This window comes from Nothobranchius furzeri, chromosome 9, assembly GCF_043380555.1.
Source record: "Nothobranchius furzeri strain GRZ-AD chromosome 9, NfurGRZ-RIMD1, whole genome shotgun sequence".
NCBI classification, from domain to species: Eukaryota; Metazoa; Chordata; class Actinopteri; order Cyprinodontiformes; family Nothobranchiidae; genus Nothobranchius; species Nothobranchius furzeri.
Window position 1 is genome coordinate 66,840,136 of NC_091749.1, and position 18,611 is coordinate 66,858,746.

General features: G+C 46.5%; 1 protein-coding gene across 5 annotated transcripts in view; it reads left to right on the forward strand.

Moving 5' to 3' along the window:
• herc1 (HECT and RLD domain containing E3 ubiquitin protein ligase family member 1) overlaps nt 1–18,611 on the forward strand; it is an 86,834-nt gene that overhangs the window by 19,017 nt on the left and 49,206 nt on the right. For 4 of the 5 annotated variants that reach the window (XM_054731964.2, XM_054731968.2, XM_054731965.2 and 1 more), the window contains exons 13-26: nt 283–408; nt 834–1,055; nt 1,626–1,778; nt 2,119–2,251; nt 2,325–2,516; nt 2,964–3,188; nt 3,679–3,852; nt 3,923–4,037; nt 4,123–4,243; nt 6,360–6,531; nt 9,274–9,619; nt 9,808–9,928; nt 10,006–10,057; nt 17,542–17,813. In XM_054731964.2, the coding sequence (XP_054587939.1) occupies nt 283–408; nt 834–1,055; nt 1,626–1,778; nt 2,119–2,251; nt 2,325–2,516; nt 2,964–3,188; nt 3,679–3,852; nt 3,923–4,037; nt 4,123–4,243; nt 6,360–6,531; nt 9,274–9,619; nt 9,808–9,928; nt 10,006–10,057; nt 17,542–17,813 (2,424 nt within the window). The remainder of the gene's footprint in view (nt 1–282; nt 409–833; nt 1,056–1,625; nt 1,779–2,118; nt 2,252–2,324; nt 2,517–2,963; nt 3,189–3,678; nt 3,853–3,922; nt 4,038–4,122; nt 4,244–6,359; nt 6,532–9,273; nt 9,620–9,807; nt 9,929–10,005; nt 10,058–17,541; nt 17,814–18,611) is intronic. The other variant, XM_054731967.2, reaches the window with a different exon arrangement.

Here is an 18,611-nt window from a genome sequence, read left to right on the forward strand (position 1 = left end):
TAACTAGGACCTGTGAGATGTTTTACATGGACCATCTGTGTCAAACCCAATCAGAAGGTGAAGAAAGTGGACCAGAACAACATTTAGAAGAAGTTTTCATGAATCAGCATTTATGCTCTCGTTTATTGGTTAAAAAAACTCTAATCTAATAAATACAAAATTGAAAGTTAGAGAGGCTTTTAATTTGATATTTTGCAAAGGTTACAGTTCCAAACGATTCCTGGTTCATCGAGAATGAACTTTTTAAGTGGTACGAGTCTGCTGACTGTGTTATCCCACTAGGCTGTTATCGAGACACTTTCTGTGGGGGCGACCATGTTGCTGCCTCCTCTGAGAGAACGGATGGAGCTGCTTCACTCACTGCTGCCTCAGGGCCCAGACAGATGGGAGAGTCTCTCTAAAGGACAGGTACGTCTGCTGATCCTGGACCAGTCTGTGTGCCTGGCAGCTCACTCACTTAATAATAATAGCAGTAATAATAATTTTCAATTCAGTTTATTTATATAGCGCCAAATCACGACAAGAGTCGTCTCAAGGCACTTCACATAATAAACAATCCAATACAGGTCAGGTCATTAAGCCACTCAGTAACAAGTTTCCTATACAAGGAACCCAGCAGGTTGCATCGAGTCACTGACTAGTGTCAGAGTCTTTACTGCGATTCTCATAATGATCATTAATAAAATCTATTTATTGAAACTGAGCCATTTAAAGTCAAACATCCTACCATGTCTAAACAACGAAAGCAGTTTTATAAATTAACATTCACGAATGTTTGACCGAATGGGAAGTGACATGTGGAGCTGTTGTTGTGTTTCCTGTTTGACCTTAAGAGGATGCAGCTGGACATCATCCTGACCAGCCTCCAGGACCACACCCACGTAGCCTCGCTCCTGGGCTACAGCTCTCCCACCGACGGACCTGAGGTCCCATCCTCGGTTCTGACGTTCACAGCATATCCCGACCCTGCCTACGGCGCCACGGCGGGCCCACCCGACACACACCTGGCTGAGATCCTCATGAAGACGCTGCTGAGGAACCTGGGCTTCTACACCGTGAGTTGTTTCTGCTGCCTTTGTCTGCTTTAGTTTAGATGTTTCATCTTCTCAGAGTCAACATGAAAGGAGAGTTCTGAGGGAGAGTTGGGAGTGCAAATCTTCAGACGGATATTCATGAAAGCACTTCAACACATTTCATCGTTGTCCTTCCTGCTTCTGCCTCTAGTTGTTGTTTTGGTAACGATGTTAAGATTTTGGTTCTGATTATCGATTCTGATTTCTGATTCTTGGCCCAATGATTAATCTCAAAAGATTGTAGATTGTAAAATTATTCTTTTTTATTTCTGAATTAAATCAAAACATCCACATGAAAGTCCAGATATAGCTAGTGAGTTAGCGCTTAGCCATGGTGAGTTCACGGACTGAAAAGGATGTAGGATTTTTCTGTTGCTTCTTTGCAACGAATTGCTGATCTTCAGTCAGCAGCTGATTTTTTCTTTGGTGCATTTCTGTTTTTAACTCGCTGTCCATCAGAGGCTCATTATCCGGGTTTAAAAGATCAGCTGGAGGTCATGGTGTAACAAACTATGGTTTGGTCTGAACCCTGCTGTCTCCTGTGTGGTGCAGGACCAAGCCCTGGGCGAGTTGGAGAAGAACAGTGACAAGCTGCAGCAGAGCACCTCCCCGTCTGACAGCAGCCAGCCCGCGCACCTCCACCAGCTCCTGTGCTCCCTACAGAAGCAGCTGCTGGCTTACTGCCACATCAACGCTGTCACCGAGGTGACCCCTGCCTCTGTTTTATCAGACTGTAGGGTTGTGATGCCAAACTCAAGGGATGAGCCATAGGTTCGTTGAAAACGGAACCAGTTTAAACAGGATTTTCAGTCTCTGGTGGCTGCAGCCTGTCACAGAACCCAAATGTGCACTCAGACTCCAGGACTGATCCCTGAGGAGTTCCATGTTTTTCCTCCATCAAGCTGAATTAAGATGTTTTCTATTTTCATGTTTTGTTTTGGGTTATTTTTGTTAAAGTGTTGATCAGTTTAAGCTCAGGCCAGAAGGTTGAGTGTTGGGTTGTCCAGATGCATGAATACTAAAGTGATGCATCTTTTTGTTGCAGAACTCGAGCAGCGTGGCTCTTCTGCACAAACACCTGCAGCTGCTGCTGCCTCACTCCACAGAAATCTTCTCCCGCTCGGCTGCTCTGATAAAGGAGAGCTCCTGGAACGGAAGCATCCAGGAGAAGCTGCAGGGTGAAGATCTCACTGAGTTAAACTTGTGTAATGAGTTTTATCTGTGATGTTTATGCTCCTATGTCCTCTCCAGATGTGATCTACGTGTCAGCAGCTGGCAGCATGCTGTGCCAGATCATCAACTCATTGTTGCTGCTCCCAGTATCTGTGGTGAGACCACTGCTGAGCTACCTGCTGGACCTGCTGCCTCCCCTGGACCGCCTCAACAGGCTGCTGCCTGCTGCCTCCCCCCTGGAGGACCAAGAGCTGCAGTGGCCTCTGCATGGTGAGCAGGAGACAGGAGCTCAGCTGGACCCTGGTCCAATAACACTAACCAAGCTATCTCCTTTGGGTTGTTGGTCCGATCAAAAGTAAAGAGTTAAAATTTAATATCATTGGTCTCTTTTTTTTAGCTGAATCTAAATAAATATTAAGGAAAACATAATTTTAGCTCCATTAGAGTGTTTGACTACCAAAGAACTGTAATCAGAGCACAGCCTGGGATGCCGACCAAGACCAGGACCTGGGACATACTTAGCTGTAGGTGTCAGAATTCAACCAAACCTTTTAGTCAAAGAAGAAAAGCTTGTTACCTTTTCAGAAGAATTCTAACCAGTTTGAATAACCGGTTCTGTTCACCTCATTTGTTCATAAACCAGTTTTATGAAGAATAATGTAACATTTTATTAGCATAAGTCAGAAATGATAGTTTGTTTTCTCTCTGCCTGTGCAGGTACGTCAGACTTTGCTGAGCCGGCCTCCGGACTGCCCCTGCTGCAGCCAGCCCTGTGTTGGGTCTGGCTGGTGGACCTGGAGCGGACCATAGCCCTGCTGGTGGGCCGCTGCCTGGGGGGGATGCTGCAGGGAGCTGCCACGTCTCTGGAGGAGCAGGACACGGCGTACTGGCTTAAAACTCCGCTGCTAAGCAACGGCCTGGAAATGGACATCCCACAGCTCGGTACTGAAAGCATTCCTCTTACAGTTAAGATGAACAAAACGTCATGAGAGTTCAGGCTTCATGGTCTGATTTCTGTTCATTTTAGCAAATAGAAATCATCGATGAAATTAATGTTTGAAGTTTTTATTTTATAAAAATGATTGAATTAAATCTTGAAAATGTGTAGTACACACACACACACGCACGCACGCACGCACGCACACACACACACACACACACACACACATCTTATAGTGACTAGTGGTGTTGGCCATGTTGTTTGGGATAAACCTGCAGATGATGAATCACGGCAGTAAGAAACAAAACCAGATTCTGTAGAATCATGCATGAAGTCATAAATGATTTTAGTTTTTATGAGGTATCAGTGATATTTTATTTTGCTCTTCGCCTCCTCATCAGAAACATTTTATAGAGGCGATTTTAAAGTGAATCTGATTGTTTTATAGTGATTTATTAGTTATAACGTCTTGAGTTGAACTCTTTCCTCCAGATGCCTGCATCAGCTCCCTCCTAGAAGCGGCGCTGTCAGGAAACGAGGAGCAGAAGCCTCTGGACTGCACGCTACGATCCGATCTGAGTGTTCTGGTGGACCTGGCTCTGGGTTCTTCTAAAGAACCCTCCAACAGCCTGTGGATCAACTTGCAGGACTACGCCATCAGTAAAGGTTAGTTTTGGTAGGTGTGACTCACTGTGAATAGATCAGGACGCTAACACATCTTCACTTCCTGTTACAGACTGGGACAATGCATCTCTGAACAACGAGTCTCTTCTGGACACCGTGTCCAGGTTTGTGCTGGCGGCTCTGCTGAAGCACACCGGGCTGCTGGGCCAAGCCTGTGGCGAGGGAAGGTGAACCGACACTACGAACACGGAACGTTTCCTCGCGGCTCATCCTGAGTTCCATGTCTCACAGAGGTTTTGATTTTCCTGTCAGGTATCAGCCTTCCAAGTCTCTGTCAGAGGTCTATCGTAGCGTTTATAAAGTACGGAACCGCCTGCTGGCTTGTAAGAATATGGACTTCATCCAGACCAGGTCCTCTTCTCGTGAGAGGAGGGTGAGTTTCGCTCTTCCTTCTTCCATCTCAGGAACATTGCTAAGCTGAGTCCCATTCTGTCCCGCTCTGAACTTGAGACAGTTCTCCACACCTTCATCTCCTCACGCTTAGACTACTGTAACTCTCTTTTCACGTGTCTGAGCAGAACCTCCCTGAACCGTCTACAGGTGGTTCAGAACGCCTGTGCTCGGCTTCTGACCAAGTCCTCCAAACACACCCACATCACCCCGCTTCTCCTCCAGCTTCACTGGCTGCCAGTCAACTTCAGGGTTCATTTCAAGATCCTGGTTCTGGTCTATAGGGCCTTACATGGACAAGCACCATCTTACATTGGTGATCTTCTTAGTCCCTACTAGGGCTGCTCAATTAATCGAATTTTAATCACGATTACGATCTGAGTTTTGGACGATTATAAAAAACAAAACAAGCCGATTATTTGCTCCTCCCGCTTGCGCTGCCCTGAGTTACAAATGAAGCGCTCCTCCACAGTGTTGCCAACTTAGCGACTTTGACGCTATTTCTAGCAGCTTTTCAGACCCCCTTCTTGACTTTTTAATCCTAAAAGTACCTGGCGAACATCTCAGAAACATCTCTGGTAACCCTTAGCTACTTTCTGGATAACTGTCGTCGACATTTCCTGCAAGTTAGCTAAACACTCCGCCTGTGCTCCGGACCGTTCTTCACAACATTAGGAAAGGGAATGATGCAGTGATGTGTCGGTCGCTAAAGAAACAGCTCTCGGAGCCGGCTCCCTGTTGGAGTAACCAGAGTGAGTGACACACACACCGCACCTGCGGACTCCTGAGCCACTAAAAACAGCTAAATGTGCGCGTGCAGCGTGCTAAACACACGTGCAGCTTGCCCCGATTGCTGTGAGACCGGGTTGGGGGGTGGGGGGTGCAGCTGTGGTTGGGAAAATTATTACATTAACTGATGGACTTGTAAATAAATAGTTTATAAATAAGGTAGAAATAACTTCCTCACGCTGATAATTAATAACTAATCTCTCTGAGGACACGGTGCTAGTGCACGCTCCTACAGCACCTTGACACGACTCAGTAAATGTTACGCAACATTTTGTGAACATCAATTTATTTGCATTTATTTGTTATAAATGCCACTGTATAATTCTTGCTGTCAGTATTTGCAAGATATTGGTATTTGGGTCTGTACTGGTTAGACTTAAATGAGTTAAACCAAGGTCTATAGCCCTTGGGTCATAGACTATGAGCTATAAGTATATTGGTCTTTTTATACTGGGAATCAGGAGTTATTTTAGTGATCATCTTGTTTCTTATTTTTGTCCTGATTGTGCCCTGAGCAGTTTTATGACTGAATAAAAACAAATAAAATCAACATAAATTGAAAAATCGTCCTAAATAATCGTGATCTCAATTTCAGTCATCATAATCGTGATTATTATTTTTGCCATAATCGAGCAGCCCTAGTCCCTACACCCCCAGCAGGTCCCTGAGGTCCAGTGATCAAAGCCTACTGGTTGTGCAGCACCAGGCTAAAGACCAAAGGTGACAGATCATTTGCTGCTGTGGCCCCCAGACTCTGGAACTCTCTCCCCCTGAGCCTGAGATCAGTGGACTCAGTGGTCTCCTTTAAAAAAACAGCTGAAGACTCACTTGTTCAAGCTGGCTTTTGTATGACCTTCTTCACCACTCTCTTTATTCTGCTCTCCCCACCTATTCCACCTTCCTCAGGATCCACTGATTTCCCTCTTTCCTATTCACTCTCTCTCTTTCTTAACATTTTTTATCACAATTGTCTACTTTTGCTCATTTAAAATCTATTTAAAACATTTTCTAAATACTTTTTGATATTTTAACATTTTTTGTTTTTGTGAAGCGCCTCGTGATTTTTATCTTGAGAGGCGCTATAGAAATGATATTTTCTTCTTCTTCTTCTCTCTGGCATTCACACAAACCTGGGGTTCATGGTATCAGCTGTGGTCGCAGTCAGAGGAATCTGGACTCAAATAAAGTTGTTTATCGAACAGAACCCACAGCTGATGTTGACCCAACAAGTCGTCTCCATTCTAACAGCCAAGTTTCCTTTAATCAATCCTTCTGGAACTTTGCAGAACCAAGTTCTCTTTTGTGGTCAGATTTCAGACAATCAGGATTCTTTGGACATGGACCCCCAGGAGCACTCGTTCACTCGCACCATTGACGAGGAGGCGGAGCTGGAAGAGAGAGCCGACCGCGAGAGAGAAGAAGGTCACCAGGAGCAAGACGATGAAGAGGAAGACAGAGAACATGAAGTGATGACAGCTGGAAGTAAGTTTATCTGGCTGGAGATGTTTGGATTCACTAATAAAGTCTGAAGAACCGCTGATCTAGAACCTCTGTAACAGAAGTCTGCTGGGTATCAGAGACACGGGTCCTCATTCATCAAACGTCCATAGAAATTTTCCTACATTTGTTCCGGTGAACGAAATGTAGAATGCTTGTACGAACAGTCAAAATTCTAATTGATGAAACATGCGGTGGCCTCGTACGCATGCCACTACGCACTCGTCTGAGTATAAATCCCACCTGTGCGTACCCAGGTGCTCGTGTCCATTCTCAGTCATTTACATACAGAAACGCCCTCAATTAACCATATTTGATCACTCCAAGTCCTCCCTGCATTCTACCCGTAAAAAAACTTGTGAGAATGAGAAGCTGGCTGCTGAAGCGCAAAAGAACCAAACGAGTTGCAGAGGTTATAAACGCGGTCAGGACAGAGGAGAGGTGCCTGTTGGGAATAAATAAAAACTGATATGATAAATCGTAGAGTAGCTGATATCATTTACATTTTACATTTAAGGAGTCGTTCTGGTTGGAGTTTGTTTTATTTAGACATGTTGAGAGTGAACTGTCATTCAGTCTGTTTACCTTGGCAACGCGTGTGTGAGCAGAGGAGGTTCTGGGGGTTCTCATAAATTAGAAACAATAAAAATGGGAAGAGAAAAAATTTGATTGCAAAAACAGGACAACCATTCCTTAATGTCAGATTCCCGTCAGGTGTTTTAGCATCAATTATGTGACTCAGCTGTTTTTCCACCTAAAAAAATTATTTATTTGGTATTTATAGTTGACTGAGACCTTCGGCGTTGCGGTTCTCCCACTCTACCACTACATGCTGTTCCTACGCATGGTCTGAAGTTTTCTTATGTTTAGGAACATTTCCACGCACGGGTACAGAATTATGAACACCACATGTAAAAGGTGAAAACTGACCATTGCTGGACGTTACACATACAATACGTAAATTGATCTGTTCTGTGGGGTACCCCAAGGCTCTGTTTTGGGTCCACTGTTGTTTCTGCTACACATACACCCTCTTGGACAGATACTTGATTCTTTTCATAATGTCTCTTATCACCTATATGCAGATGATATTCAGCTGTACTGTTCCTTTAAGGATTCTGAGTTCTATAAACTGTCTGAATTAAAAGAGTGTCTATCAGCTATCACCAGCTGGCTAGAGGATAACTTCCTTCAGTTAAACTCTGAAAAGACAGAATGTCTGATCATTGCCCCTGAGAGGATGGTTCCCCTGATTAGTTTAAAACTTGCTCATTTATCCTCTGCCGTCAAGACAAACTTAAGAAATTTGGGTGTAATTTTTGTCCAATCAGTGTCTCTTTAAGGTCACTCAAAAACGACAGGAAAAAAAAGACAGGAAATATGACGTAGAAACGGAGCGAAGCTCCCGAGATTTTCAGAATAAAGAAACGTACTGCCTTCCGGTTGCTTTACTTTAAAAAAAAAAGTTACTAACTGTGCGGCCCCGTGAGAAGTTATCACCTAGCTAGCGGTCTCCTTTGTTTTTCAGGTCCGTATTGGCGATTATAAAACGGACAGAACATAAAACACAAACCTTTTGGAGCCATGTTGTAGTTTTCTCCTGCTTGTTGTTGTGTTTACTGACGAAGTCACTCGTGTGACTTCGTGCTCTGTCGGTGACAGCTGCTCCCCTGCTGCTTCGCGTCTCGTGGGAAGGGCCAAGCAGCAGCTTACTCGAGCAAGACGTGCCGCTGCAGTAACGTGCTGCTGACGGCTCTGGTGGAAAGAAGGGGTAACACACTTTTCACATGTTCTAACAAAAAAGCCCTTGACCAGTTGGTCCAGAACTCTGCAGCGAGGCTCCTAACTGGACCAAACAGAAGAGCACATATCACTCCTATTCTAATGTCTGCACTGGTTACCCGTTAACTTTAGAGTTCTTTTTAGAATCCTGATTCTAATTTTCAATGCTCAACAAGGTCATGCTCCTCCCTATATTACTGAACTGTTAAAGCCTTATGCTCCAACCCGAGCCCTTAGGTCCACCCACCAGAACCTTCTAGAAGTTCCAAAGGCCAGATATAAAAGCCGAGGTGATCGTTCCCTCCAGACTGCAGCACCCCGACTCTGGAATGATCTTCCTTCATCCTTACGCAGCGTTGACAGTCTGGACACTTTTAAAAAAACAGCTAAAGACCCTTTTATTTAAAGCTGCTTTTACCTAAAACTTTTATTTTCTTATTTTTAACTCAAATTTTTAATCTTTCATCTGTTTATGAAAATTTATAATTTTATGACTTTATTTTTTATGATGTTAATCTATTTATGATTTTATGACTTTGTTTTATTTTGTTGTGATCTATGTGAAGCACTTTGTGATTCTATGTCTGTGATGAGTGCTATATAAATAAAATTTACTTACTTACTAAATTAGTTCCTACAGATCTGTGCGTAAGTACGGTTGATGAATGAGGCCCCAGGAGTTCTGAACTAAAACCTGTTGTTGATCCTTCGTGCTTTGCTCATGGCTCGTATTAGATTCTTGTGCCTCGATGATGAAACGATCCAGGCCCCGTTCCTGTTGCCATCAGTTATTGATTTGAATCCTTTATTGATCGTGCAGCTTATTATTATAGAGTGATAAACTGCTGCTTGTTCTCTAACCCTGCATCACTTGTGTGTGTGTGTGTGCGTGTGTGCGCACTCGTGTGTGTGCATGTGTGTGTATGTGCTTGACGCACAACACAGAAATATTTCAATGTTTCCTCTCAGCACGGGAAGTGGCTCGGAGTCGGGACAGAGAGCGGGCCAGCAGTAGCACAGGACTGGGTTCTGGATCCGGATCCCGGTGTGGAGCTGCAGCAGGAGGAGGAGAAGAAGATGTGGTTCTATCTCAGGAAGGGCGGCGGGGCAGCTCCGGTCCCACCGAGGGCCAAGACCTGTACACGGCAGCCTGCAACTCGGTGATCCATCGCTGCTCCCTGCTGCTGCTGGGAGTCAGCCCGGTGCTGAGTGAGCAGATTAAACAGAACCAGGAGGACGGCCCGATCCAGTCGGCTACAGCAACACAGGAGTGTCTGAGCTTCATGACAAGGTCAGAACACAAGTCCAAATACTTCAGAACTGTACAAACTCCAGGAATCAGCAAGAGACAAAGTTCTGTTAGAAAACTAGATCAAATCAGAGTAGTTAGATCAGGTCTGACGGGATGGAGGTGCTTCAGTCAAAACCATCTAGTCTGAAAAACCCCATCATGAGTTTCATGGTGTCTCTGATTTTCAGAAGTGAGAGTCTGAGTACAGAAAGCCGCTCGGTGCAGAGCAGCCCGAGTTACCGATTGATTAAATCCAGGAGTGAGTCGGACCTGTCCCAACCCGAGTCAGACGAGGAGAGCTACAACCTGGTGAGGCAGACACTCTCTCTCTCTCACTCAGCTTTACTTGTGGTGTTGATGTCTCACAGCTGCCTATGTCTCCTCAGAGTGGACGGAGGAACGTGGATCTGGATCTGGCATTCTCTCATAAGAAGCGTGGTAAGAGTCACATGAAAGCCCTGGATATGTTGCTGACATGTGTTTTGTTGTCCCCGTTCATGTGTTACTCTTGTCTCTCTGTCCTCTGGTCCCTCTGTGGACAGTTTATTTGCTTCTTTTGGGTCATTTAAGCCCCAAACACAAGAGGAGCTCCACGCAAGTAAACGATGGCATGTTTGTTCCTCTGCTATTTCATACCTCTGCCTGACTCTCTCTCTCTCTCTCTCTCTCTCTCTCTCTCTCTCTCTCTCTCTCTCTCTCGCTCTCTCTCGCTCTCTCTCGCTCTCTCTCTCTCGCTCTCTCTCGCTCTCTCGCTCTCTCTCTCTCGCTCTCTCTCTCTCGCTCTCTCTCGCTCTCTCTCTCTCTGTGTCTCTCTCGCTCTCTCTCTCTCTGTGTCTCTCTCTCTCTCGCTCTCTCTGTGTCTCTCTCTCTCTCGCTCTCTCTCTGTCTCTCTCTCTCTCGCTCTCTCTCTGTCTCTCTCTCTCTCTCTCTCTGTGTCTCTCTCTCTCACACACATTCATCTTTCATCACAGGACGCCTTCAACTCATCCTAAGACAAAAAGTCCAAACCAGCTGAATCTGGTTCTCCTACTGAACCTCCTCATTTTGTGTTTAACTTCCATGGAGTCAGAAAAGCATCACCTCAGGCTGCTGGGAAGGAAATAAAACCAGACTAGGACGGGACCAGGACACAAAGACCTACACATGAGGCTAGGGTTGCATGGATTAACCAGTTTGACTATTAACCACAGTGTGAAACGCTACGGTTAACCCACCATAAAAACGTCTCCAGCACCGCAATTAAAAAAAGACATTAGCAGACCAAAGTGAAACTGAACAAACGCACGCAGCAGAACGTAGGGTTTCGTTATGTAAAACCTGGTTCTTTGATAACAGAGTGAGGTGTTTCACTGTGGGAATCGCCCTGGCGTGACCAACTACGGAAGCTGCAATGACATCACGTCAGTCCCTGACAGACCGGTTGCGCCGTGCCCAGGCTCTGCCCACCCAGTGTATACACGGCCAACCAACCCCTCCTACTCATTCGGACGATTTCTTACCGTTAATGCAAGAAGGGAATTGTTGGTGAAACACCTCGCTCTGTTATCAAAGAACCGGGGTTTACATAACGTAACCCTACATTTTTTTTCTAACTTCATTCAGTGTTTCATCACGGGAGATATGGCCCACTCTCGGATTGCATGTCCATCCTGAAGCGAGCTGTAGCAAAATTCTGCTTCACCACTAAGCAGATGCTGTGCATCCTGCCTCCAGTGAGGGTTGAGACACATCCAGCCTGTAAAACCGCACAAAAGTTAGTGGCGTGGCCCAGCTAGCTGCTGCACAAATATCCTCAGGGGTGGACATTAACTTCAAAACCAACCGGCCAGCCGGGCCGGTAACTCTGAATATTTACCGGCCCCACCAAGAAACTACCGGCCCCTCTGGTCAGCTGCCAAAATGAGTCAAAATAACAACTGAACCGTTTTAAATGTAATAACCTTCATTTTGTACACATTCACAAACATAATAACGTATTCAAGTTTGAATTTGTTTGTTCCCTCAACAAAACTCGATTTTGTCGTCGCATACTTCCGGCATACAACGCAGTACATCACCAACTCCGCTTTGCTGTATTCGAGCCATTGACTGTGTTCGAGATGAGCCAGTTCTGCGCAGATTAGACCAGCGGTGATCGGCGAGCAGTGCATGCCGGTTAGATTTGTGTCCGAATTGATGCCGACTTGCTCTGACGTCATGCATACGTAGGCAACGATAACCTCGTGAGATCAAGGCGGCCGCAGATTTTGGAGCAAGGTGCTGCATTTGCTCTCCCTTGGCTGCAAAACCTAGAGGATGATGGGAAACGCCTGGCTCTCACCTGATCTAAGATCTGATTGGTTCATATTTTGATCCAAACATCCGGTGGTAGAACATGAAATGTTAGTTGGTCACATGTATTCTGTAAATCATGTTACGTTGATGATGACAACTATATAGGCCACAAAGAGAAATGTGCTTTGTTTTCTTTTGTCACGTTTCCTATGAGCACACTGAAGCTACAGCTGATGACCTTTACTTATTATTACAGTCATGTTTTCATATACAATATATGATATCCACAAGCACATGAGGATGTGTTTCAGCTGCTAACAGACACCAGAATTAAAATTGAAAATTGAACAAGTGTGAACGCTAACGCAATATCTTCATCCATCGTCACCCCCGAGCTACACATGCAGGGAAGTCCAAGAGATTCAACTGGCAGAAACAACTGGTTCACACCATAGTCTCTCTCCTCTACACACACACACACACACACGCACGCACGCACGCACGCACGCACGTAGAGGAAAAGAGCTGAGGAAATTGAGGACACCAGGTAGTTAAAAGACAAACTACAGCTGAGCCGAGGCGCGCCTCGAATGGGGCGCGTCTGATCTGAACTGAGGAGCGGCGAGCAGCGGCCGGACTTCGTGAGCGATTCGCTTCTCGGCGCTTCCGCGACCGGTGTGTCCTCGGCGTTTCGCCGGCTTTCAGCCACTCCCCCTGCTGCTTCCGTCTGCTCTCGTATGTTTTCCAGGCGAGGCGCTGCTCAACTCGAACACGGCCATTCTCTGCGCCTCCCGTCTTCTTTAAACCGCCAAGAATCATTCCACCTATGCACACGCTTCTCTGCTTCATACCGTTTCGAACTGTCTCGCTTCTCCTCACCAGTTTTAAAGCGTTTTGCCGGAGATTTCATCAAGAAATCCCATCCCTGTGGTGGTGCGATCTTCCCGCGTGCTTGTGTGTTTCTAGAGTGGTTCCACTTCGTCTTTAATAGTGAACTTATAGTTCACGTGACTATAACTAATCGTGCAGTACGTGCACGAAATGTACAAGTGCAGTAGGTGGCTAGAGGCGCGCAGGTTCACGAGCGCGAAAACGGCGGCTTCCTACAGGGCGCGGCCACGATGTAGGTGAAAGCCGGTGTGTAAATGACAAACGAGGCTTGGGCGCCACCCGGGCGGTAAGTCGTCAAGTATTTACCGCCCGACGAGAAAATTTAGCGCCATTGGCGCTCGGGCGCTTTAACGGTCCACCCCTGATCCTGGACTGACACCCCACGAAACAGGGCCCAAAGATGTGGCCATGCTCTTTGTAGAAAGAGCCCTCACCCCCAGAGGGGGTTCATCACCCTTACACCTAAATGAAAGGCTGATTGCTTCTACAATCCAGTGTGCCAGTCTCTGGCGAGACACAGGTTTGCCTTTGTGGGCCGTGGCCCAAGAAACAAACAAGTGGTCTGATTTTCTGAGACCAGCGGTCCTGTCCATATAAGACCTTAAAGCTCGAACAGGGCAGAGACAATAAGCTTCTGCTCTTCTGCTGAGGAAAAAGGAGGTGGGTGAAAAGCCCGCAGCTCCACAGGGGAGCAGCTATAAGACGACTCCATTACTTTAGGCACAAAAGCTGGACTGGGCCGCAGACACACCTTAGTGTAGCCAGGGGCCCACCGTAAACAAGAGGGACTGACTGACCATGCCTGAAGGTCACTCACTCTTTTTGCTGTAGTTAAAGCTAAGAGCAGTGCAGCTTTTAAAGAAAGAAATTTCAATCCAGCCCCATCTACCGGTTCAAAAGGATGATGACAGAGGGCCTCCAGAACAAGAGAGAGGTCCCACAGTGGTACCAGTGGCCTAAAGACTGGTAGCTTACGGCGAGCACCCTTCATGAAGCGACTCACTAATGGGTGTTGCCCCACTGGTTTGTCACCAAACTCCACATGGCATGCAGAAATTGTAGCCCGATAAACCTTAATAGTGGAGAAAGCTTTACCCTTGTCCATCAGACTCGGCAAAAAACAGAGTACATCCACCACCGAACACTGAAATGGGATAACATGTTTTTCTTCACACCACACCTCAAAAACCCTCCATTTACAGCTGTAAAGAGAGCGAGTTGAGGGGACCCTAGCGTTTTGAATGGTGTCAATGACACATGGGGGCAGGCCTGCCATGCTCAGATTCCACCTCTCACGGGCCAGGCCCACAGAGACAAGCGGTCTGGGTGAGGGTGATAAATCTCTCCCCTGGCTTGGGACAGGAGATCCCTGCGGACAGGCAGGGGCCACGGTTTGTCCCAAAGCATCTGGATTATTTCTGCCACCCACGGCTTGGATGGCCACAATGGAGCCACCAAGATCAAAGACAATCCCTGTTCCCTCACTCTTATTAGAATGGAGGAAATCAGACTGAGAGGAGGAAATGCGTACAGCAGCACTCTCAGCCACTGGTAAGCCAATGCGTCGACTCCCAGAGGTGCGTCCGCGTCTGTCAGGGAGAAGAAGAGTGGGCAGTGGGCGCTTTCCCATGAGGCGAAGAGATCTACGGTAGCCTGACCGAATCTCTGCCATATTTGGTGCACCACCTGGGGGTGGAGTTTCCATTCTCCGTACAGAGGATTTCCTCTGGACAGAAGGTCTGACACTCTGTTCAAGCTGCCCGCCACATGTGTTGCACGGACTGAGAGGAGTCTGGAGCTGCACCACGCAATTATTTCCTTGGCTAGTGAGTGCAGCTGTAGGGAGCGTGGCCCTTCCTGACGGTTGATATAAGCTACCACCGCGGTGTTGTCCGTCTTCACTAAGACATGACGGTCCCTTAAGTGGGGCAGGAAGTGCTTTAAAGCTGGAAACACTGCTAGGAGTTCCAGCACATTTACGTGAACCCGTTTCAAACTGCGCGACCAAACGCCGTTCACTGCTCTCCCCATCAAGGTGGCCCCTCAACCTGTAAGGGGCGCGTCCGTCGTCATGGTAACTCTGGACACCACCGCCCCCAGCGGAACCCCAGTTGTGAGAACTGTTCGGTCTCTCCAAGGCTGGAGAGCTGACATGCACGCCAGAGTTATTTTCACTCTGCGGTGGAGATGACGGCAGGAGCACAGTCTTAACAACCTCACCCACCTCTGAACATCTCTCATCATAAGAAGCCCCAGTCGCACCACAGAAAACATTGACGCCATGAGGCCGAGAAGGCACAGGCAAAGTTTGTACGACGCACGGATTCCTAACTGAAAACGTGCGACACACTGTGTGAAGGACGCAATCCTCTCTTCTGACAACGAAACGCGATAAGAGAGAGAGTCTATCTGAAGACCCAGATATTCTGTGCACTGTCTGGGGAATAAACTGCTCTTTGTCCAGTTTATTTTGAACCCCAGGTCGGTCAGATGGTTCAACACCACCAGCGTGTCGCTGGCTGCTTGCTCCCAAGAGGGAGCGCAAATCAGATAATCGTCTATGTAAGAGAAAATTTTGATCCCACGAGTCCTCAGTGAGGACAGTGCCGCCTCCACACACTTGGTGAACACCCTCGGTGCTAATGACAGCCCGAACGGGATGGTTTGAAACTCGTAGGCTGTGCACTGATAGGCAAACCTGAGAAATTTCCTGTGTGGAGGATAAATAGAGATGTAAAAATAGGCGTCCGCGAGATCGATCATGACAAACCAATCTCCTGGGCGGACAGAACGGCAGCTACTTTCTGCAGAACTTTATTCTAGATATTTCCTGCAAATTAGCAACAACCATTCTTTGGTTTGACGTTGCTTGTTTCAGCTGTCATCAAGGATATAAAAGTTACAGAAACATTGAATGTTACTGGTGTGTAGCTCACCTTGTAAGATGTCTCACTCCCATGCAGAAGACCTGGGTTCGATTCTGGATGTGAACATAGTTTATTTAGAGTTTCTTTTTTACATTAATGGTATATTTTTTTACAGTAAGATGCCCAAATTTTTATTTGAGACTCGCCGAACGGCATTGAATTCCCAGATAAAAAAGATGTGGGTTCAACTCATTTTGGAACAATTTTTCAAGCAAGGGAAGGGAATGATCTGAGCATGCAGGAGGACTGACGCATCATAAACCTTTGTCAGCTGTGCTGAAGAGAAAGGTACAGAACCAAATTTTTTTATTAATTAGCTGCGCGTTCTCCTGTCCTCCGGGCCACACACACACACACACACATGGGATTGTCTCAGTTGTTATTTTCATTAAGGAGTGTGCACGTACAGCGTGCGCGCCTTGTGCACGAGCCTACAATTGAAGCTGCCGTTACGCTTTTGGCCTCAGGGGGCAATCGCAAGCATAAAAATTCAAAAGTCTGTAAAGTCCCTTTAATATAGATGTGAAATCAATACTTGTAAAATAATTGTGAACCGTGATTATTTCTCAGACTATAATCGTACCACCGAAATTTATAATCGTTGCAACCCTACATGAGGCGAGTTTTCACTGTGGGAACTTTTCGGCAGGCGCGTGTCTGCTCTTCACCAGACCAGCCAAACAGGCCTCTTTCAGGAACTTTTGGAGTATATGATCAGGGATAAGTAGTACTCGGAATGGCCTGGTGGAGTAGCAGAGCGGAACTTTTGGTTAACTCACGCTGAATGGTTGTAACGTCAGTGGGAAATGACATCAGCAGACATCCAAAACAACCAGCATTAGAGTTGCTACTTGTGAAGCAGGATGGAAGCAAAAGAAGAAAAGCAGCAATCACGCTGCTTTAAAATTGCCGTTACTGAACTCCCAACACTGGAAAAACACGGTGGAATTCACCTACGAAATAATTTGCGGGGATTTGTTTTCTCACAGAACGCCGTAAAAAACTGAGGTTTCTTCCGGTCTTTGAACGCCACATTTTACATCATGCGGCTGCTTTCATCCTCCGAATGGATTCAGTTACGTTGTACTTCTGCAGAATAAAACTTTTAATGTGTTTAATGTTACTGTGGAAACTTTTTGGAGTTGACCAGTGACATCACTCATTGCCGTAGCTGTCGCGATATGCTGACGTCTGAGCAAAGTCTGAAATTAACATGAAGACACTGCAGCTGAGAGGACCGGGACATCGTAACTCCCGCTCAATATCCCCTTCCGAAAACGTGTCCTAAAATTCTGACAATGGAGACACGCCCATGGACTAGGACTAGACCTGTACTGGACATGGACCTGGTGTTGGACTCAGTGCTTCCATTGCAGACCGTTGCTGCTGCATGTAAAGCCAGCATTTGTTCATCTGAGGACCTGCTCTTAAAGGGACAGTCCAGTCATTTTAACACGTTTCTGTGTAAAATATATGAATTAGTAATAATATATATAAACAAGCCATTAGATATAAGTCAGACCTGAGTTGTTCCAGAAAGCTCCCTGAATGGCCTCTGTTCAGAGAAACGGTTTACACAAGTCCTTCTAACAATCCCACAACGACCAACACGACCAGATCCAGTCCAAACGGGAACAAAGATCGGCTTATTTCTCTGAACTGAGCCTGTTCAGCTGATTAGTCAGTAACTATTTATAACTATAACTAAATATAACTAACAGAAACATGATTAAAAATCCCTTTAATGGCTTAAAAACAAAACTGTCCATCCATCAGAACCTCTACTGACCATGTCTGCATCTGAAAGCGATTCCTCCTTTTCCTCTTCAGGTATTCTTCACAGCTCACCCGACTCTTTGGCCGAGTCCTGGTTCAGGTCCAGACTCAGCCACCAGCGCAGCTACAGCTCAGCTCACTCCTACGAAGAGTCGGACTTGGACCTGAACCATTCACTGGGGATCCATGCTCTCATAGACAACATGGTGAGCTTCATCAGCGGCGACGTGGGCCATGCTCCAGCCTTCAAAGAACCCGAGGAGGGCGTGTCCACCAGCCCGCAGGCCACCATCCTGGCCATGGAGCAGCAGCAGAGCCGTGCGGAGGTGAGGTGGTTGGTCCAGTTATCTTCTTAGTGCTGGTTCCTGCTGGAAATCAGTTCTTAGCTAGGGCTGCAACAACGAATCGATAAATTCGATGAAAATCGATTACTAAAAGCATTGGCAACGAATTGCGTCATCGATTCGTTGTGTCGCACAACTCTTCCAAAAGCGCCCCTCCCTTCCCACCCGCCGTTGCGCGCAGACCAGAGCAAGTCAGATCAGCGCGAGGGAGAGCCGGCAGATCAGCGCGAGGGAGAGCCGCAGATCAGCGCGAAGGAGAGCCGGCAGACTTGCGCTGCTGCGAACCGGTTCCGCATTGTTGCGCAGCGATCCAGGCAGCTGCTTCCAGCGCACGGTCCATTCTCAAAGTGGCAAAACCAAAAAACTATAATTAGCACACGATCATTCTTGTCTGCACATGTTCTCTATTTTCTGTCTTATTTGTGCCTGAAGCGCGCTACTGCGGAGCTCATCACCTGTGCTGTGGTGATGAGCTCCGCACGCAGCATCGAAAACGCGCTCTGCGCTTTGCGGTCAGGAGATCTCTTTGATCTGCTCAAAAGTAACTGATGAGGTGAAAAGGTAAGAATCCAGGCAACAGATTTTCTGGAGAATTATGAGGAGATGCAGGAAGATGAGAGACAGACAGGACAGGAAAATAGTTAAATAAAAACAAGAAAGCACAGTAAAATGTAGGTAGATTTATCTCCACTACACGTTTTTACCAGTAAAAAACAATAAGTTATACACATGTCTTATTTATACATCTGATACAATTCAGATCACCTTCAAAACTCAGTC